Genomic DNA, 24014 nt, shown 5'->3' on the forward strand with positions numbered 1-24014 from the left:
GTAATTAATAAAAACTATCCTATGCCCTTTCCCGGGTCTCATGCTATCTCTATACCAAATTTCATCTATATCAACTCAACGGTTTAAGCATGAAGAGGAAACAGACAGACCGAGTCACTTTCGCAATTATGATAGTATATCTGGGGAATATTGCTTTGTTTTTTACCACAATATAAGTAAGTCATACAGACAGGCAGTCTTGGCGTCCACGCTCAGGTATTATAGTGTTACCTGAGCATGGAAGCCCAGAGAGGGATTCTCCAGCGCTAGCGCAGCTGGTACCCTCCTGGGGTAGCCTATTCAACTACGCCATCATCAGTGGAGGCTGGGGTATAGGAGCTCATGGAGAACATTACTCATAATCAGGAACACAACACTACATATCTACAGAGTAAAAGTTGCAGTGTTATTATGAATGTGGTCTTCTGTAAGGTGGAGGTACTTCCCCAGTTCGGCTGCTCCAGATTCAAGCGTGATGACATACATATCCATAACAAATCTGGCCGGCGTATTATGGATGGCTTTATCCATCTTTATCCACGTGATAACATAACTGTCACTTTTATACACCGTGGGATAGAAAGTGACAGACACCGTTTTATCACGCTGTCACGTAGACAAGAACGACCAATCCGTACAGATCAAATCAATTATCTGTCATTATAATCAGAATGTGCTTTAAGATCTCAGCTCGTGTAGCAACACAATTATGCAAAGTTCGAAGTACCAGTGTATTTTGCCACGTATTGGTGCTCGATTCTGTCTGTCAAGTTCAGTAAATATTTATTTAGAGTTAGACCAAGAAAAGTCTGCAGCGATTTTGATAGCCCACGCAGTGCAAGTGTTATTTATACTTCATAATTTCATAGAAGTTTGACGTTTAAAATAACACTTGCACTGCGTGAGCTATCAAAATCACTGCAAACTTTTTTTGGTCTAACTTTAGTAACTTTTTCTTGTACCATGTTGCTATGGCTACGCCAAATATATTTCAATTGATTAATGAATTAACATACATATTTATGTGTAGGTATTGTATAAAAAACATGTCGATCGTACAAAATCACTAAACAAAAATGCTCTAGATAGATATTTAAAAAATGAAAAACTAATTTCGCAATTGTTCCTACTTTGTGAATGTTTATAATTCGAGTACGATTCTCTGGAATTCCTCATTTTAAAAATTGTAACTTTTGAAATAGAACACACATTTCTAGGTATTGGATGATGTTAATTAAACCTTCAGAGAAATCCTATTTTTGATGAAATGCAAAAGTAAATATTGCTTACATTACAATGCATGTGAAATAAAATATATTAATTGTTCGAGCAAAATGCTTTAAAAGTAAATATTGAACATGTTTGTTCTTTTTTCATCTATGTTTATTTACTGCAATTTTTTTATCACAGGATAAAAGCTTAGAGCATCTAGAAAGGAGATGTCATCGCTGTCATTTTCTTTACGAAACAGTCTGCCGATTTTTGCGGGGGAGGGGACGTCAAATGTATTGCTATTTCTACATGATTTGTACGTAACGTAAAAATAGCCATGTCAGTCCATACAAAAGTTTGCACAATTGTGCAAGTTTTTCGGCAGAGGGGTAAGCTCTTAATGACCACTCCAGTTATTAAATGCTCTAAGGATAAAAGCAATTATTAGTAAATATTAATGGTAAATATAAACGCGTTACTGGCCTGAATTTGCTATTAATCATTTGTCTATATCTGTCATTTTGACTTATGTATTTGTAAGAAGGGGATAAAACATAATTTAACTAAATCAGGCCCGTAAAGTTTTATGAAAATAGGCTAAATATGGGGGGCATGCATGAACTATAGGGGGCAACATAGGAGCCGTCAGATTTTTGGCGCGAGGCGTAAATGTGACGTTTATGATTCCGATATAGCCCACGAGATGGCAGAACCTACTATGCACAAGGAAACGTACCGACGAGAACGGTAGATGGTAGCACTTGCTTTGGCAATGTACATGTGCACATATGTTTCTGATTTAGGCCACAAGATGGCTGACCCTCCAACGCGCACGGTCCCTATAGGATGTCGCCCGGTGGTCACTGACAGTGTTAAAACTGACATATACGCTAATGTCTACGTAATTACTAGTAATTTACTTTTCACCACACCAGCTCGGAAAGGCTTACTTTGCACTTCAAAAACGGATAGCAAAGTTGCACTTTGCTATCAGTAATTCACATGTGAGGCAAAGTAATCAAATGCAAATTTTGAGTTGCTTTGCTGGTAGAATTGACTTTTAAATGATGATTTTGGATGATATATATATTTAATAACATTCATTTGTATTTGATTTGGTTTGATTTTGTTTGATATTTTACATTTAATATTTGCTTCGGGTTGGTGTGGTGAAAAAAATTGTGTTTCACTCGGGTGCAAATTTTGTTTAACCCTCGTGCTTTGAAACCCTCGCAACGCTCAAGATTCCATTTTTGGAATCTTTCGCTTGCTCGGGTATCAATATTAGCACGAGCGGTTAAACAACAACTTTGCCCCCTTGTAAAACAAATAACTATTCTATGCATCTCACTCGCACTAATGGGAGTACGAGCGAAATGCATAGAAAGTAAGTTACGTTCTCGATAGCGTTTATGTCAGTGCCAAACTGGTGGTAGCCACACAGGTAATGTCCTGTGAGGAGAAATTACCTCATACAAATTTTTAACCCTCTACTACCTCCTAGAACCTCACGGCATCAATTTAACCTTTATTTTTATTTTCTCAATATGTATGAAACGGATATATGGATATGAAATTATGCATAAATGTTGCTGTGACTTCATTCATTGCCACGGCTCATAGGAGCCTGGGGTCCGCTTGTGAACTAATCCCAAGAATTGGCGTAGGCACTAGTTTTCACGAAAGCTACTGCCATCTGACCTTCCAACCCAGAGGGGAAACTAGGCCTTATTGGGATTAGTCCGGTTTCCTCACGATGTTTTCCTTCACCGAAAAGCGACTGGTAAATATCAAATGATATTTGGTACATAAGTTCCGAAAAACTCATGGCCACCAGCGCTCCCAAATGCAAGCGCAGGCAGCTGAAATTGAGCTACTTACTTCTTTTTTTGGGTAAAAAATAGATTGGAAACGTCGAGTTAGTACTTGCCTAATTTTAAAACTTCTTCATAAAAAAGTAAAAAAAGTAAAGTAAATTCTTTATAACGTTTTTATATCGAGTTCTTAACTGAGTAATTAATACTCGTACTTACATTAATCTGTACACGGTATCTCGGATAAATGGTATTCCTATATTATTAAAGTGTGAAATGATTAATTAAAAAAAAAAAACAAAATGAAAATCTGGAAAAGTTCGATTTTTCATAATCCCCGATGCACCGCACTTAAATGGCCGACAATAATTCAGCGGTAGAAAACAAAAGAGGGTTCAGTCTAATCGCGTGAGCGGGCGTTTTTATGAGCGCTCCTGGAAGTGTATTGATGTGATTTATGCCCTGTTAATAAATTCCTGGACGAGGTCGCCGCCCCGGGCGCGGCTGATAAGGTGCGGCGACTACTCATTAGGGCAAACTGTCGGGTTGAACGCCGCGTTACGCTTAGTACACCTTACTTACACTACACTTAGGTAATTATTTTTGCTGATTTTTATAAAACATTGTCCTAGCTATAGTAGTCTGTTCGAGAAACTAAAACCGGTGAAAAATAGAGATACTACTACTAAAAATACGTGCCTAAAAAAATGTATTCGAAGCGTAGATATTTTTTATTTCCCCAATATCTCAAAAAGTATTCATATTTAAGAAACGAAAATTAATATTATTAAAGAGGAGGATATTTCCAATAAATCATTCCATACTTGCAGAACTGTATCTTTTTTATACTTTTTATTCAACGCTGAACACAGCCCTCCGCGCCTCATTTTCAGGAAACGCGCGCGGCGTGAAAACGCGATTACGTAGCATTAAATATAATTTTAAAAGTATAATTCGTTTAATAAAAAAAAAAATATATGGTGTATTTAAAACATGTCAACAAATGTACTACTTGTAGAAATTTATCTTAAAATTATTTTTTAAACAATTGCCTAACTTATTGAAAAAATAATTTTAAGATAAATTTCTACAAGTAGTACATTTGTTGTCATGTTTTAGATACACGATATTTTTTTTAATTTTTTTAATGAGTATGTAAACCTTTAAAATTATATTTTCACCTCAGCAGCTCGAACAAGGGTACTTTGCTTCTTGAAAACAGTGAGCAAAATGCGATTTTGCTCACTGAGTGAGACAAAATGACATTCAAGTGAAGTCAAATGTTATTTCAACGTGCGGGGTCTAATACAAGTTCGAAATACTTGGGTTCTATTATCTCTGTCCCTTTCACACTGTTAGCAAAAAGAAACAGACAAAAAAAAGTTAAAACGACATTCACCGGTATATTGAGGGTTTATAATAGACCCCCGAAAACTTCAGACCGCATCGTTCCAAACCACGTACGAGTATGAATTCTTAATAATTAATTAATAAAAATAAAGTTTAAGATTTGATAAAAACTGATAAAATACTATATTTTAGGTATTTTATTGTACAATTAAAATAATGAACTCAAAAAATACACAGATTATCACGCAAAATTAATAATTTTACTTTTAAGAATTTCTACCATAGTTGACAAATAGTACGTATCCGCAATTCGGACCGTATCTTACAACGTTCTTTTTTACAAAAAAAAGTTGTCGATTGAAGTGTCAGTTGATGTTCGTTATTTCCATATTATTTTACTGAAATGTATTATTACTTACGTTTTGTTTTTGTGTTCGATTGCGGTTATTAAACTTAATTGTTTGTATATCTTAAGAAAACATGAGTGCAGGTATTAAGTGATAAAGAAGGATTACATTTTTCAAGTTGTCTAATAGGTATATTCTCACTGCTCAGGTGAAAAATTTTGTGTACTACACGAGATCAAAGTTATTTACATCTCGTGCGCTTTTGAGTCCCTTACTACGCTCAAGTTTCTAAATTAGATTCATGAGCGTAGCGAGTGAATCTAATTTAGAATCTTTTGCTTGCACGGGACTAAAAATAAGCACTCGAAGAAATATCAAACTTTGATCTCTTGTTGTACAAATAACTATTAATGTTACGTAATCGCTTTTTCACCCCGCGCGCGTTTTCCGAAAATATGTCGCGGAGGGCTGTGTTCAGCATTTAATAAAAAGTATAAATAATGGAGATACAGCTCTGCAAGTAGAGAGTGTTTTATTGGAAATATCCTCTTCTTTTATAATATTAATTTTGGTTTCTTAAATATTAATACTTTTTGAGATATTGGGGAAATAAAAAATATCTACTTATTTCCCCCTTTTTTTGTTTATAACTTTATTTTTTGTGTGCATACACGCTTCGAATACATTTTTCTAGGCATCATGATGAATCTAATGAGGTATCACACGTATTTTAGGAGTAGTATCTCTATTTTTCACCGTTTTCAATTTCTCGAACAGACTATAGGGTGACATACAATTTACTACCTATATGACAGCTATACATAGAACTGTATGTCAAAGTGACTGGATACTTTTGAACGCGAACTGTAGAGATTTATCTCTATTTGTAAAAGTAATTCAGGGTGACGGGTGACAGATAGCTAGGTACATTTGGCACGTTGTTTTATTCGCTACAGTACTACTGTATGTAGATGGTGACTGTTATGTACCTACTTAATTGTAATAGCCTGTTTCATTAATTGTGTAACACTAGAAAAAATACTAGTTATCAAACGCATCAGCGTAGTATATTGTTTTCTCTGTCATCAAATCTTCACGGAAGCCTAAAAATCCTCGCATATTTTGGTTTTAGGTGCGTCGCTAATGAACGTATTTTGTCTCCCTACGTATCCAATTTAATTGGATCGCAGCCATCGCGTATCAAATCACATTGCTTGCTACGTTACGCGTAGGTACATAATTAAAGTTCCAGGTCGTGCCCTATCAAATACATAGGTACATATATTTTTGTATGCTACATACAGCTAACGTTTCATAGGTACGTTCTCAATATCAATGCCGCTATGATTGAATACGCGCTAATGAAATTAGGTGAAAATAATTGCCATACGGACAAAGGCTCCCAGTTTAGTGTGGACGAGGTTTTATGTAATCTATCAGGGATGAGGGACCTTTTCACAGACACAGGATTCTTAGACTTCTTTTTACTACGTACATATTTTCTTATATTCCACTGATCAGCTTATGAGAAAATGTGGGAGAAAAAGTCGGAAATCGTACCCTAGACTCCGAATTAGCAGCACTGGCCGCAATTTAGAACAGTGTAAATGTTAACAGAGTCATTGCTACTTAGTGCTACGGGTTACGCTCGTAGCGCGTAGCCACGGTTTTGCCGTATGGAGCGCGTAGTCGCTACGAACAGTGTAACCGACAGTCGGGTTCTTGGCCCTAAATGTGTTAAGCTGAAAAAAAGAGAGGAGCTATTTTTCAAAGTTTTTTCTACAAAAAACTAATATTTAACTAATATATTTTGATGCACGTTAATCCGCGACTTTTGTTTTCTTCACAAAATAGCAAAACATTTTACTTGAATTAATATCGTTTTTTCCTGTGGAAACCGATCTTCATTAGAATAATTAATTTCGAATGATAAAAGCGAATTCTTTTATTTGACTTTCCGTAAACAGAGATTAGGTTTACCTACCTTACGTTTATTTTAATAAAGTCATCGAATTTTTATTTTTATTTAATAACCGACTTAAAAAAAGGAGGAACATTCAATAAAATTGTATGAAAAACATAAGTAGGTACTGAATTGAATCAAAGCAGAATAAGTAGGTAGCTACTTGTTCCGCTTTACCTACCTTGCTTTGCTTGCTTTCCTTGCTTTGCCCCAGAACAAGTTTTTTACTTAAACAATAATAAAAATCTAAAACGTGAAGAACAGCGCCGGAACTGTTATCATCTTTTAGAGTTACTTAAATAGTTTCGCAATAAAATGCTTTAGGCGGGGTAATCGGTTTATAACTCCTCTCCCCTACCTAAAAATGACCAGTAATGCCCACATCGCTCCTTGGACTATCACAACTGAGACGAATCTAACTTTTTACCAAACCCTGAAATCCGTCTGCTTAGACTGAAATGGCCCCATTCGAACTTTAAGATACTTCAGTTAATAGATCTAGAAACGATATGGATTAGATATGTCAGTGTCAAATGTGACGTTGCTCCAAATAAAAACGTCACTTAATCCATATCGTCTCTAGATCTATTAATTGACGTATCTTAAAGTTCGAATCGGACAGTAAGGCGTGCATACTTAATAAACACTACGTGACACTACCTACCTACAGAGGTGTTCAAAAACACTACTCTCCTTTGTTTCTCAGTTGGGCAAAAAGAGCCTTCTCGACCATTTAGCTTCCACTTTCGTTACAAAACACTCGGAACCCACACTAATTAATAAATGAACACTCACACGAAAGCTTTCACCGTATTGGTGGAGTCGGATTACCGCGTTAATGGGAAAGGGTTATTTCCTTCCGACTGTAAAACAATATACCTATAAAAGGGTTCCTTCGCAACTAGGGAATTCTATCTAATAAAAGTTGTTTGAATAATTATATTTTATGTCAATGCAAACAGAAAAGTGGGGTTAAAATAATTTTCAATATAAGAGTCACATAAATTAATTTTCAATCAAGCAGAAACGTCTGCGAATGATGCTATTAAGCTTAGAAACAAATCAAAAGTGGATAAATTCACTGTCTTGGGTCGAAATTGAACCCACGACCACTGGATGGCTAGCCCAGTGCTCTGCCATCTTTTAGGCTAGCGATCCAGTAGTCGTGGGTGACACTCAAAAACATCACTATTGACACTGACAGATCATAACTAATCCATGTTTTTAATTCATGACCTGTTATTAAAATTATAATACGCCAGATTGCCTGGCTTGAAAAAACAAAAACAAAACCATGTATTGGCGCGGGCTAGACGCACGATAACTAAATAAAATGGCTAAAATATAATTTTAATGTCAGTGTACTTTCAAATTGGCCTTTAAGGTGTAATTTAATTACAGGTGAAATAATGGTTCCCTTTAGAGTCTTTAGACTCGTGATTCTCATGAATAATAATTAATTAATTAGAATGATGACGCGGATTTAAAATATCATTTTAATTTACTGTGAAATATAGGTACCGTAAACTCAGGTAACTATAGTTCTATAATACAAGTATGATCCAGTTTTTAACGTTGATTAACGAGCCTTTTATTTGTACTCGTGTAACTTACTTTGGCAACAAATCGCAATGTGTAAACTTTACACATGACGATTTTAAGTGAAGCAAATTCAAGTCGCTATGTAGCAAAATTCTGGTTAAAATAATTAATATTGTAAAAATTTACGAAAAAAACTGTTTATTTTCTTCATAAGTATCATGTTAAAACCATCATTGATCTACCAGAAAAAAAATATAGGTGCAACAAATATATTACAAACAGGAAAATATAAAAACATTGTCTCCTGAAAAGTAGGTAGCTAAAAATACATGGCGATTTTTTTATTCGCACCGACGATAATTATGTAAAGATTATAAAACCAACTTCAAGAAAGGAGGAAGTAATCAATTCAATTCAACTGTTTTTTTGCATGTTTGTTACCTCAGAACTCTGTCATTTGTGAACCGATTTGGAAAATCATTTTGTTCTCAAACCTTGAAATTGAGGGAACTCCTCAAATCTCATTGGCATTTATAATGCGATTTTTGTATTTCTATCAACAAACCAAGCAATTCAAAACAGTGCTATTTGATGAATTGGAACTGCTTGTGATGACCTGCCGGCATATTATGGATAGCTTTATCCATCTTTATCCACGTGATAAAATAACTGTCACTTTTTAACACCGTGGGATGGAAAGTGATGGGCACCGTTTTATCACGCTGTCACGTAGACAAGAACGACCATCATATCCGTACAGAAAGAACTCTTTAACGACTCGTATTTCACGTTTGGCGGTTTGTCCTTTACGTTATGATTGTTAAGCAAGTAAGGTTTTTTTAAGCAAGTTAGGATTTATGTCCAGTTCTGATGATGGGTACTATGAGGAATAGAGCGAACTTCTTAAATTTTTAATGGCTACCCGTAGCGCAAAACTGTGCAGAGACATGACATTTTGGCCAGTCAGGAACGAGTCTTGCGTCACTCATAATAAAAACTTAAAACTAAAAATGGAAACAAAATTAACCTTAAAAAAAGACAGAAAAACCGACTACAAAAAGGACAAAATAAAATATTGTCCCTTTCATAATTATGAACTAGTATGCACCTGACATGTTTGAAGTCGGAGCCAAGCCAACTAGTTCAAACACCTACTGGTACCCCCACTTAACTAATGGACAGCATTCTTTCCTTCTTATCAAACCGCATCAGGATTGGCATTCGACAGGGTGTTGACGCTTTTAAAATTTGGCTTTGCACCGACTTCAAACATATCAGTTGCTAGAGTTTTTTATTTATTTATTGCATCAGTAGTGACGCCTAATCTGAGTGTACACATACTTATTGTTCTATCACACAACAATTCATGCCATCATTACTTACAGACGAGTTCCGGAGCATCGTGGCCTGCGAGAACCAGACCCTGACCCTAGGCTGCAACCCATACTCGCGGATAGCCGTGTACGATGCAGAGTTTGGACGTACCCTCTTTTCCACGGAATGCTCGCAGAAAGGAATGCCTGATGAGAGTAAGATTTATCACTACACTACCACTTTTGCATAAATACATGTATACCTTTTCTTAGTAAAGGACTTAAATGCAGTAACACTTTGTTTGGAATCTACAAAAAAACCGTTTAATAAGTCCGCCTTTTGCGATGGACAAGCAACTGCTGAACGTTATTAAATACCTTTATATATGAAAAAAGGTACCTACTCTAGTTAGATTTAATCAATTTTAAGGATCACAATCGACGTTTTTCAGAAACATATTTGCTAGTATCAACATCCCTATTAGTGATAGCGGTACACCCTGAAATTCGGGAATCAGCTGCAAATGGTGTTAAAGGTATGAAAATCAGCACGATTAATCTTTAGGCCATTTGAATCAATTTGACTCGTAGCACCAAAAAAAAAAACCAAACGGAAAGGAGTTATGACGTCATCTTTTTTTTGTATGGAAAATTAAAAAAAAATGTCCAGAAACCTATCGTGTGTGGTATTAAATGAAAGGGCATTTTGAGCCGGTTCTAAAAATATATCACATTATTATATTTCCGTCTCTTGCATTCAATTGAAATAAAAATAATTTTCAAAACATACAAAGTTTGGGCTCCTCCAGATACGAAACCGTTGAATTATTTTTTGTAAAATATACCTCAAGTAATACCCAATATCCTCATATCTAACCCCAAGAAATTAATTTTGAATATATTTAGTTTTAGTATTTCTTTTAAATTTTTTATTATTACAAATTGTGATCTATCAATCTATCAATGAAACGGCCTCCTAGCCTAGTCGATAATAGTGACCCTGCCTATGAAGCAGGAAGTCCCAGGTTCGAATCCTGGTAAGGGCATTTATTTGTGTGTTCATCATCATCATCCCACAAATAAATGCCCATATACACATATATACAAGCCCTGGTAAGGGCATACAAAAAAAAGATGACGTCATAACTCCTTTCCGTTTGTTTTTATTTTTTGGTGCTACGGGTCAAATTGATTCAAATGGCCTAAAGATTAATCGTGCCGATTTTCATACCTTTAACACCATTTGCAGCTGATTTTGGTAAACCGCTACTACTATATTGTAAATCTTGATCGTGTCTAGTCTAGACACGCTTCGTGCTCGGATCTGAACACTCCTTTAAATGATCCTCTCTGTTATATCTCAGACCGTATTTTAGTTGCAAAGCTGCATTTCACTGCTCCGAGACATATTAATTCGTCCCATATATTACTCGTTTAAGTTCTGTTGAGAGAAAACTTTGTCTTTGCATATAGTAGCATGTATCCAACAATTTCAGGATTCACATTGTACTTTGCTTTACACACCAGTTATTCGATTTCAACTCACTCGTACTGAATATACAGTGATTTTAGTATTTAATGTAAATCTACGTCAAGGTTTTTTTTTATAGATTTATGCTCCCTTTTTGTTTCAGAACTTTTTAACAATATCCTAGTAGTTACTTAACCCTTTTCCAGACCGCACCAATCTACAAGGTTTTCCCAACAAATCCAAATATAGGTATTCCTATTAATTCAGCTTTGATGATTATTTTGAAGACAAAACTCACATTTCCCGAGAGTCAAAGGATGATGTTCCGCTCCCATACAAGTTTGGCCCAACACTCGCTAAACATGGGTGATATATTATCAGGCTCTAAACATGAAATGAAAGTCCCGATAGGTATTAGAAATTCACGGACACTTCACAGAACATTATAAAAGCGGAATTTCTTTACGATTTTGAGGTTAGGAATTCTGCCATAATGGGTATAATCGTGCGGATATGTTAGATATTATTATGCCTTATTACAAGTAAATAAGGTGCCGTAAATAGTGTAAGCATATCGATGATATTGGACGTTTAAAGGCTGTCAAGGAACAAAAATCGAATGAGTTGGTATTAGGTTAATTGATTTTTTTGAATACCTATGATAATTCATGGGCGGACGACGGATGCAATATACGTCAAAATCATGTTGTCTTATTTCAACCAATTTTAATTACGTATATCGTTTGACATGATTTTGACGTATATTGCATCCGTCGTCCGCCCATTAATGATAATACATTTAATACGACTTCCATAAATTAATAAGACATAACATGCGAACTGGAATAGAGTATGCTAGAGCTATTTTATAGTGAAAATTGTTATAGCATTAAATGCAAACCCAATCACTTAAGTAAACATATTTACTTCAGTCCCAGAGAGAGAAGGGAATATAGTAACAATCACAGGATTGTTATAATAAATTAAGGTTTTATAAAATAAGCTAATAATCAATTTTAAGAAGAAAAAAACGCCTTCAATGGGGGAAAGCCGGTGAAAGTTAATTGTAAATTGGTGCTCTTCTAGATTTCATACAATACCATCAAATAAATATGTAATAATTAATATGAAAACACAATCCATAGAGACTATTCGATCCATGTTCGTTTGCTATTCATTTTTGACGTAAGTCATTTGGGCATGTTACAATTAAAGTCATTGGAAAATAAAGTTTTTAATGTATCCCATGTTCTTTTTGCAATTTTGATACTGAGTGCTTAAAACAGTATGTCGTTAGTGGTATGAATGTTTTTCTTTTAAGAACATTAGGTATAAATAAATGAGCGTTATTAGCATCAACAGGAACATCGTAGAAATGTATTTGGCTGCTATACTTTTTTGATTAGCTCTAGACATCCATTTATAAACTGTCATTGATTCTATGTAATGGCGCGGGAGGTGTTGATTTGGTTTAATTACTCTTTTACTTATTTTCGTTACAAAGAAGTGTCCGTTGGAATGTAATATATGTATGAGATTGTAAGAAATATGATTAAATTTATCGTATATATAGCATGCTAATCGAATCGTAGGCCAAATTCGGCATGATCCTTTAATTTGAACCTTAAATCAGAATTCTAAAGTCGAAATTCTATTACGCGCGCGCTATTCTATTGGCGCGTACGTGGTCGATAAATCGTATATTCCTGGAAAATGGTTACGCATCTTCATACTAATCCCTATATTTTTTTTTTCCTTTAGAAGGTGATAATTAAGCCAAACGTTAGTCTCCTAAGCGGATGCACGAATATCTTTAATATGATAATCATATTATAGATAGCAACTATACGTAAAAACCTAGCCAATAACTCAGTTTTTATTTTGTAAGACAAATAAGCATGTATAATTTTTAATTATATTTATTTAGTCGTATGGCATGTTTTAAAAAATAGGCAATATATTGTCCTTGTTGTTAGATAAATAATTTATACTCCTTATACTTGACAGGTGGTTAAACCCTCGTATTTTGGTCCTACTCCAGGGTTCTTTTTAATTTAGCGGCGCTATTAGTTTCGCGTCAGGTGTGCGCGACGCGACTCGCCTCACCTGATTGATGGTTGGCTCACTTGTTCCCGTTCTCATTCAATGTACCTTTAATGTGTACTTCCATTTCGTTACATGCACATTTTTATATTACACAGCCATTTTTCTTGATTAATTACGTCAATTACGTGTGTATAGGTATTTGCTCCAATGAGTCTCCAATATTTCGACACTATCTAAATGACGGAATGACAGTGACTTTACGAGTATTACATTAGAGCCCAAAATGGCCATTAAACATCAAATACCTAACAGGCCTATTCGGATTTCGAGGTAATCACAAGATCTTGAGACGATTTAGAGATCAACTAGATCTACATTAGATATCGACTAGATGTGACTTGGATATCTAAGTCATAACATAACTTGTCGAAATCGTTCAAGAGGACCTCCAGAATCGCGGAAACGTCAAATTTGACATATCTATCTTACAAATATCTTTAAATTATCCGTATCGTAACTTGTTGAAGTCTAGTAGAAATCTAATTCATTTTCCGAGTCGAGCCGTGGGACGAATCTAACTTTTTACCAAACCCTGAAATCCGTCTGTTTAGACTGTAACGGCCCGATTAGAACTTTAAGATACTTCAGTTGGTTAGTTGGTTTGGTTCTTAGATGATGATGATTGATAGAAACTATCCTATCGTCGGTGCGAATAAAAAAATCGCTAATTATCTATCTTACAAATGTCTTTAAATTATCCGTATCGTAACTTGTTGAAGTCTAGTAGAAATCTAATTCATTTTCCGAATCGAGCCGTAAGTATAAATAATCTGAATCAAGCTGTTCCGCGACATGATTAAAATATTTAAAATGTTAGATTAATAATGTTTATAAAATAAGTACTTAGGTACTTACTTTTTATAAAGGTCATTAACCATACCAACCGTAAGAACCCGTTCCGTTCCGTTCCGTTCGTTGACTACACCAGCCAGCAGTTACTGCAGCAAGGACGCAGAGGCGTTGGTCACCAAGGAGAGGGAGGGACGGAGAGGCTCATCGAGCTTGCTCAAACGCACGCGCTGGGACGATACAGGCCGTCGGTCAGAGGCGTATGCTAGGGTATGCTAACGACCTCCGTCCAGACAAACCTGTTCCGAGCCGGGACGTATATTCGGGCCTACTCGTGTACTCCTCCCATCATCTGCCGCCCCGGAATGCTCAACAGACCCTCCTGCCCGAGACACCGGTGAGCCAATAATACAGGTGGGGAGTGTGGGGCGTGTGCAGTCAGAAGGATTGGGATTGACGGGAGTGGAAGAACCAGACCGAATACTAGCATCGTGCCCAGTGTATATGGAAGATAGATAAATATTTAGTGTAAATATATACGAAAGGACAGTGACTGCGATTAAGTTGTCTTCAATATTTAATATTTTTGTAAAGCGGCAGGGCTTTCTCCAGTATAGGGTTTATCACGTAGGTTATGTTATTACTGGACTGTCGTTCTCGTCAGGCTCGGATTCTGTGTCTGTCTCTGGTTGGTCGTAAATCTCAGCTACTTTTTTCTTGATTAAGTCTATCCTGAGCTATGGATTCCCAATATGATTGGTTCTTATTGGTGTAGTGGGTTATGTCGTGGTTGAGTGAGTCAATCCATGTGAAGATAGGTCTACCTATCTTTCTTTTGTTTTCCCTATATTCCAAGGCTGCATGTAGGAGGTGTAGTTTTGGCCGCCTGAGTATGTGTCCATAGTAGGAGAGCCTGCGCACTTTAATTATCTTTGTGATAGTCTTTCCCTCAAGGAGTTCCTGTATTTTTTGTTTCGGAGGGTTGCTGGAAACCCCTAGCATTCCTTTAAGTATGTGCCTTTCGTACTTTCTTAGTCGTGACCTATTGCCACTCGTAAGGCCCATTGGTTTAAGGCCATAGGTCATAGATGGCGCGATAACCATTTTGTATAGTAGTCTCGCTATTTTCCAATCTATTTTATACTTTTGAATAAAGTATGTAGATAGTTACCATCAGTATATTTATTGTGTAGGTATATTTTAACATCTAAATAAGCGTTTTCTGACACAGATTGCAAGGCGCTAATAGCAGGCAGCAAAGTGATGCAAAGTTGCCACGGGAAGAGAAGGTGCGAGGTGTTGGCATCTAGAACAATCTTCGGGAATCCATGCAACCGCACCAACAGGATGTACCTCAAAGTTGTTTTTGCTTGCGGTAAGAACATTTTGTAATTTATAATGTGTTATTCATATTCAATTCCAGAAAATGGGTGAAATACATGAGTACTTACTGAAAGTGGGATGGTTGTTAGCTGGTTTGTTACTGCACACCGTTGTATGGGGACCTTGCACTTTGAGACTATGCGCTGAAAATTGGCACAGTTGATTCTTAGCTGGTCTTGAGCAGATACAGACCGGGAGCCGTCGAGAGCCACCTCTCATTTAGTGTGGGGGGGGGGGGGGAGGGGAAAAGTTCGACGCTGCCGCGCTTCACTTGGAGAAACATTTCTCTAAAACTATACCTATTAGGGCATGTAATATATCATTTTCGGATAAATTAAAGATGAGGAATCTAGTTTTGGAACAAAAACAATGCACTTTCTAACAAAAAAAAAGCATAAAGTAGAAAAGACTAAAAAACGTATTTTTGATTTTTTCATAATTACCAATTTTTTTTTTAAGTGTAGCAGGAATCTGAAAACAAAAAATACAGTCGTAAAGCTACACTTATTACGTTTAAGAAAATATATAGTTTAATATACAAAACTGTTGATAAATGAGAGATAAAAAATAATATTAAGCGTGGGACAGAGTGATCTCAATACAAAATATTATGAATGTGGGAAAGTTACTTATAATTTGTTCTACAATCGTTTATTTTTCTTGTTTTTCGTAAATAACTCGTAAACGGTAGCCCACAGCAAAAAATTATCTGTTACGTAAATAATCTGTTTCAGATTTCTTATAAAATAAGTACTACTTTTTTTCGCTACCATCAATATTAAAAAAAATATTGAAGGGAGAAAATAAATACTTAGGTCCCCTTTTTTAGTCATTCGTAAATAACTCGTAAACAAAGGCCAATAGCAAAAAATTTTTAGTACATGAATAATTTACATAAAATTTCCTACAAAAAAGGTCATTCAAACTTTTTCGCTAGGATCAATATTAAAAACGATATTAAAGAGAGAAAATAAATTCTAAGGTCCCCTTTTTAAATATTGATCCCAGCGAAAAAGTTTGAATAACCTTTTTTGTAGGAAATTTTATGCTAATTATTCATGTGTTAAAATATTTTTTGCTATTGGCCATCCTTTACGAGTTATTTACGAATGACTAAGAAAGAGGACCTTAGTATTTATTTTCTCCCTTCAATATTTTTTTTAATATTGATCTTTGCAAAAAAAAGTAGCACTTATTTTATAAGAAATCTGAAACAGATTATTTACGTAAAAGATATTTTTTTGCTGTGGGCTACCGTTTACGAGTTATTTACGAAAAACTAAAAAAAATAAACGATTGTAGAACAAATTATAAGTAACTTTCCCATATTCATAATATTTTGTATTGAGATCACTCTGGCCCACGCTTAATATTATTTTTTATCTCCCATGTAACAACAGTTTTGTATAATAAACTATATATTTTCTTAAACGTAATAAGTGTAGCTTTACAACTATATTTTTTGTTTTCAGATTCCTACTACACTTAAAAAAAAATTGGTAATTATGAAAAAATCCAAGATACGTTTTTTTGTCTTTTCTACTTTATGTTTTTTTTTGTTAGAAAGTGCATTGTTTTGGTTCCAAAAAAAAATTCCTCATCCTTAATTTATCCGAAAATGATATATCACATGCCCTAATAGGTACAGTTTTAGAGTAATGTTGCTCCAAGTGAAGCGCGGCGGCGTCGAACTTCCCCCCTCCCCCCACTAAATGAGACGTGGCTCTCGAGGTCTCCCGGTCTGTATCTGCTCATGACCAGCTAAGAATCAACTGTGCCAAGTTTCAGCGCATAGTCACAAAGTGCAAGGTATCGTGCACTAACAAACTAGCTATGTGGTACATTTTTTAATTTAAATTTTGTTGTTCAAATCCCAAAAATATATGTAGATGTGGCACTCCATTAGATTAATTAACCCTATTAATAATAAAAGTATATTTTTCTACTACAAGTTTTTTAACTACATATTTACTAATAGGTTGAATTCGGTCATAGTAATTGGGCATTATGATTATTGATTCGAATATTTCTAAAATATTGTAATAAATTTGATAATTAAAGTAGGTACGTACTTAATGTAACAATATCAAACTTTTGAACCCCTTTTATAGTACCTTATAAAATTGATTTAGATATTTACCTATAAGAATCTCCAGATCAACGGTAATTACATTACAGCAAAAAAGATTAAGGTTTTACAATATTTTTCACGTCGCTTGCTTTTCATCCATGCTATTAAGAGTTTCTTTTGCTATAAAATCCATAAAAAGCCTTTCTTGATATTTAAATATAAGTAGAACGATGCTTTAATCTTCGTAGGTAATGAATAATTAAAGCACTCTCCATACTGCAATGATTTTTGATACTGGTATTTTATTTACTGCATAATTTTTATTTATGAATTATAAAAATCATGTAAAACATGTGCACACGCGCTCTAAAGCGAATAAGTTCATACGACCAGTTTAAATTGGATATTATTTTAAAGTGACCCTATTACTAAGACTCCACTGTCCGTCTGTCCGTCTGTCTGTCACCAGGCTGTATCTCATGAACCGTGATAGCAACAAATGTTGCCTCTATAACAACAAATACTAAAAAGTACGGAATCCTCGGGTCCGACTCGCACTTGTCCGGTTTTTTTTACATTGTCCTCACTGGAGCCAAAAACTGACATGACCTGGACCATACACAGATCTAGAGTGATGCTTACGTTTGAAGATAATTGAAGAATAGAAAAGGGAAGCCATCGCGGATTCAACATTTCATTGCAAAAGGGCGTCAACAAATTTCAAAAACCTCACTATTTTGGAGATTCCATAGCGGCCTAACAGCCAATTTGATTGTACGAAAACCTTGTGTATTTGGTGTATGCGAATACCTATACCATAGAGAAATGTAGTAAGACAATATACAATATATAATATATAATATTTTTTTCTCTATACCTATACATACTGTTTCAAAATCAAACATCATTCCGATTTTCGTCGCGCTTTTGATCGTTGACAAGCAATCTTATACATTCTAGTTCTGTGCCAAAAACAGTTATTATACGGCGGCGGGTTAAGATATATTATCTTTACTATATCGTATCTAGTTAATCTCTAATTCATTTCCCGAATCGAGCCGATAGTCACTTGTGATATATTGAAAGCCACTTTATGTAACGTAAGTAGGTAGGTTGTTGTAGGTAATTTTAGTTACATTGAAGACAAGAAACTTATCGAAATTGTTTTGGAATAAACTTAAAAACGTAGTAGTATTCGATTCGAGCATTTGAAAGTTAGCCGAGCGAGCGAGCGAGCGTTAGTTGAGCGGTGGTAGCCGAGTGGATATGACGTCCGACTTTCAATCCGGAGGTCGCGGGTTCAAATCCTGGCTCGTACCAATGAGTTTTTCGGAACTTATGTACGAAATATCATTTGATATTTACCACTAGCTTTTCGGTGAAGGAAAACATCGTGAGGAAACCTGCATACATCTGCGAAGAAATTCAAAGGTGTATGTGAAGTCCCCAATCCGCATTGGGCTAGCGTGGGGACTATAGCCCAAGCCCTCTCGCGCATGAGAGGAGGCCTGTGCCCAGCAGTGGGACGTATATAGGCTGAAATGATGATGATGATGATGATTTGAAAGTTAATATATAATGGATGAGAATTGTAAGAATTCTTTACACTTAAACTGTTAGAAAACTCTTCGTAAATACAGCAGTGCTAAGCCGCTATGTATTCACGTGTCATACCGACAATCATCGGGATTGATAGGAAAATTCAACGCGGATATGTAAACATTGAATTTTTCTCTTGCACGGAAAAGCGACAGTTTCGAAATTGGTTCCAGACGTAACATTATTCTCATATATGACGCTTCATAATTTCATAGACGTTTGATGTTTAAAATAACACTTGCACTCCGTGTGATATCAAAATCGTTGCAGACTTATCTTGGCCTTACTCTGTCTATCTGCGTACCTACTCGTCATACTATTAAATGAGTGGTAAAGGCGTTGTGTCTGAAGTACCTACTCGAGTATTGGAATACCAAGAGAAGAGACACGTAATTGTTTCGAGACTGACCTACTCGTATCTGTGTAATGTGTAGCCTACCTACGAGTGAGTAAATAGGTGTGTATTTTCTGGATTGTTAGTACGAAAAGTGCTAAGACTGGTAAGGAAGCGTGGTTGTTTTAAAGTACCTAGTTTAACTTCTTTGAAACTAGCTCAGTAAGTAACACATTCTGTTTGCATCTTTCGAGTTCTTGGTACACAATGGCTGGATGTTTTACGAGCGCAAGTTTTGCTTTTCTTTTCCGTTTTTAGGATATTTAAGTTTTTATGTTTGCTGAGAAATATTTTTGAAGTTAATAAGTATGCTGCGCTGTGAGAGCGGAATATTCCCTAAAATAAAATCAAAATATTGGTTGGAAAGGTGATTAAAGAAATATTATGATTATGGTCATTTCCTGTTCTCCTTTATAAATAATCATATAATTTACTTCCTAGAATCGTGGCCAATTCAAATTTAATATGAAATAATTATTTCCGCATAACCAATGAAGTAATTATTATACAAAATAATTAATAACTAACGGTCAGATACATTTAAATTTCATGGATGAATATATGTATTTGTATGTCTTTCCCATCACGGATTGTGGTGTTTCGGACATTTGTGAAGCGCGCGCGGAGCCAAAGCCAACACATAGAGTCCTTTTGAAACTTTAGTTAAATGTACCTAAGGGGTACACTGAGCGGATGCTTCCCTTGCCCGAGACAGCACCCTCCAGGGTCTAAGGACTATTGAGAGTTGGAATCTAAAATGAACTAGGATATTGACGGTGATTCGCCCCCACAAGATGGGCCCCCATAAAAAGCGACATTTATAATGGCTCAAGGGCAACACCGGAGAGAGGGACTGAGGGATGGGGGCAGAGACGTGTCACTGAATTTTAAACATATAGCCACCTCACCACTTAGGTTTCCACATCTACCCTCGAGAACGCAGCTCTCGCGAGTTCACTCTGGACTCTGGACGCTCGGCTAAGGCAAGTCAGAGGCGGAGGATCCTGCCCCACCTTTCGGGTGTTAGAACTCTCCCAGGAGCACTCGGGTATACGTGGGGTTGCTACTCCAGCTCGCCACAAGCTGCCCTGCGTTGACTGATTGCACTAATAAAAACAGCGGGCGATGGGTTGTGCTGTGATTGGTTATATTTATCTGGTTTACTACTTAGTGGGTTATTTGCCGGCTAAATACCAGATGAAAACTATCATCAATAATTTTGACCTGTCTTTGCGTAATAGGAGGAACCCATTACAATCCTGCATAAGATCAGCACCTTTTCCAGTGTCAGTTTTAAAGCCCATTCTTCTTCCAATGTGTTGTTGCAGTGCCCCTGGGCGTTCTCACAGAGCAGTATGAGTCCACTCGAGAGGCGGACGAGACCGTCAATGGGGTTATAAACTCAGCCGCTTCCGAGTTATACGACAATACAGGTATGCCTGTACTCATACGTGACTGCTTTATATCACATTAGCTATATTATTTTATTGTATTTAAAATAATTGTGTGTGTGAGTGTATGTATTTTCTTCATTTATTTTCTCTCCTATTTTCTGTGCTTTTTTTTCTTACTTTATTTTTCTTTAGTTGGTTATTTTGCCTGCTTTTCAGTTGAACCAAATTCAGAAATTCCGGAATTATACGACCGATCCGAAGCCCTCACCGTGTCCACGTCTTTCCGTCTCCATGGCGCTACCATTGTCTGTATTTCTGTGTCAATGTTGATTACGTTTTCTGGCAGCGTATTATGGATGGCTTTATCCACGTGATAAAATAACTGTCACTTTTTAACGCCACGGGATAGAAAGGAATACCGTTTTATCACGCTGTCACGTGACAAGAATGACCATCATATCCGTGCTGGTCAACGTTTGTAACAACTTTGTGCTTAGTACGGCACGAAGTAGCTGAGTTTTTATTTATCTTATTTCTCTTTTTGCATTATGTACCCATACTCGTATTATTATTTAAAATATTATTTTTTTCCATCTTTACTCTTTGTTTTTATTATCACATTACATACATACATACATCACTGGCTCAGTGACCCAAAGAGGATCTTGGCCTCTGACACAAGAGAGCGCCACTCTGCCCTATTCTGCGCCACTTCACGCCAGTTGGGTATTCCGAGGGCGGACAGGTCTTTTTGGGCTTCGTCACTCCAGCGGTATCTGGGACGCCCCGACGGACGTTTTCCGCCCGGGTGCCCCACATACGCTCTTCTCACAGCACGATCCTCCCCCATCCTCTCCAGGTGACCGAGCCAGCGGAGTCGTGTGGCTTTGATCTCGCCAATTATATTGGGCATCGCAACAAGCTCCTCTATCTCCCTATTTTTCCTTCGCCTCCAAGTCCCATCTTCCTCTCTGATAGGCCCCAGAATCTTCCGCCAGATTTTCCTCTCCGCCACTAAGAGCTTGCTCTCTTCTTTCTGAGTCAGCGTCCAAGCTTCACACCCATACATCAAAATCACTTATTATCACTTTAGTTAATTAATATTAATCCTAGCTTTCCTGCATCCGTTATCCTGTACATAGGTTGTATAAGCTTCTGCTGAATAACGCATGCTCAATTTTATTGTTTATGTAACATTCCACATGCTAAATTTGTATGGTTTTATATAGTGAACTCAGAAAAATGGAATGAGGTAAACGCGACTCCTATGGTGAACCCGGCTGTGCAGCCGCCGTGGGCCATCAGCACGCCAGCCACGACAACTACCGATCTAATTGCTACAAAACATGAAGATGCTGCGATAGACAATACAGGTATCTAATTGGGAAGTTAAGATTTCATCGACACCAGTGGTAAGCTCAAAGGGCGAGAGAGATGAAATAGCAAAATTGATTTTAGAATGCAGTTAAACCTACTCATTTTTGTCCTCTAGTTTGTTTTTCGCGTCTAACTTTTATAATAATCAAAAAATAGGTAAAAATCAAACGAAGAGGGGCATATCCATGGTTAATATACAATAAATTGTGTTAAAATATAGGGAGGAAAATGGGGACTACCTTTGCATGGAGAAGCGGTCGTCCACTATCGTTTTAATATTATAAAATTATCGCATACTTTGTAAGTATAAAAAAAAACAAAACTTCAGTAGAAAAATGTTAACAGAGAATTTCTGTCGCCGACATCCTGATGTCCATATTCCAATCATTTCCTTAAATTAAATACAGGATTTTTCTTTGACTAATTTTTTTGTAGGTACTTAATGATTAGTTTTCAGAGAAATCTAACTAATTTTGCTTTACTTGCTATTCATTGAAACACTGTCATAAATAGGACATATTTCTCATGTGAAAAACTGTAGCAACTAGGTAATTGTTTTTTTCTCTTTATGAGAAGGAAATTAATTACTGGAGAGCTAATTCACAGAAAAACAGGCGGCTTTGATAGAATTTAATCCAGTAACTTGTCTCGTCATTGGTCTCGATTCCATTAAAATTGACTAAAGTATCTTATTTAAATCAGGTAAAATTATAGGTAGGTATAAAATCGCTATTAACATAATGCCCTAACGTGTGTTCCACTAAATCAATGTAAATGTAAACTGATTATAAATAAATTTTACTTACTTTTATTAGAAGATAGGTAAATCAAACAACTAAAAACTGTATTTCTTTACAGGGTCACCGTCATCACGGAATATCGCAATTTATGTTGGCGTAAGCGTTCTACTATTCATCATCTTTATTGTACTGCTCATCGCAGTACGCTGCTATATTACAAGAAAACATACGAGAAACTCCAAAAACGGCGACATGTTCATAGCCGAAGCACCCAACGTGTTCAACGATGCTGTCTCAGACATCGACAATGACATTGATGTCACGCACATGTCAGGCACTTTCTACGACCCCGTACATCCGGACATGATATTATATAGGGACGTGCCTGGCAGTAAAGGGACGTTACGCGCTATGAGACCCTTATCAACCATATACCCCTGTGCCGGCGCCAGTATGTACGGTCATTTAGATTACGTCCCACCGCAGTACAGAGAAGTCGCGGCTGGGAGGCTCAGTAGAGAAGCAAGTAGGGAAAAGGAAGATGTAGAAATCGATCACGAGGTAGTAGTTAGTCCAAAAAGTTTGAATAGGTTTTCAAATTCTCAATATTATTACGGCTGACGGCGTGAAGATAGGGCGGCCGATGACGAGACTAGGACTTACTGTTTTTAGGGACGTTGTAAATGTTTTATCACAGTCATTTATAATTATATAAGAGGTTTTTTTTATGGTAATTGTTTTAATGTTGCACCAAAGCCTCACTATTAAATTAGATTGTAATTTCTAGCGATGATCTCATGTGTATTAAAAACATTTTTTACACGATTTTCGCTCTTTACAAGAAATAAAGAATTTAATGACTCAGTATATTTCAGATAAAATTATCGTGAAAAAACTATGAGAACTCAAACTAATCATGAGAACCCTTAAATTGAAATTTGTTTATACATATGTAAAATAAAATAACTCGCTAGGTATCTTAAACATGTATTATAAAAAAAAAACACTTTTTTGTATATTCTGATCACACACTTTATTAAATACTTATTATAGTAGAAATTATTAGGTACCCTGGCCAAACACCATTTTCTCTATTATTTTTGTAATTTGTATAGACCTCTATATATTTAGGTGCCCATTTCTGCACAT

The 24014-nt window shown here is 36.2% G+C and overlaps 1 protein-coding gene across 2 annotated transcripts in view; it reads left to right on the forward strand.

Annotated features, from left to right (window-relative positions):
- LOC134791701 (protein eva-1 homolog C-like) overlaps positions 1-23586 on the forward strand; it is a 68051-nt gene extending 44465 nt beyond the window's left edge. The window contains exons 4-8 of one of the 2 annotated variants that reach the window (XM_063762806.1): positions 9614-9757; positions 15139-15282; positions 20683-20787; positions 21978-22121; positions 22984-23584. In XM_063762806.1, coding sequence (XP_063618876.1) covers positions 9614-9757; positions 15139-15282; positions 20683-20787; positions 21978-22121; positions 22984-23486 — 1040 coding nt within the window. In that variant the 3' untranslated portion in view covers positions 23487-23584. Of the gene's footprint in view, positions 1-9613; positions 9758-15138; positions 15283-20682; positions 20788-21977; positions 22122-22983 lie in introns of both variants that reach the window. The other variant, XM_063762807.1, reaches the window with a different exon arrangement.
- Positions 23587-24014: the final 428 nt, after the last annotated feature.

Source organism: Cydia splendana, chromosome 6, assembly GCF_910591565.1.
Source record: "Cydia splendana chromosome 6, ilCydSple1.2, whole genome shotgun sequence".
NCBI classification, from domain to species: domain Eukaryota; kingdom Metazoa; phylum Arthropoda; class Insecta; order Lepidoptera; family Tortricidae; genus Cydia; species Cydia splendana.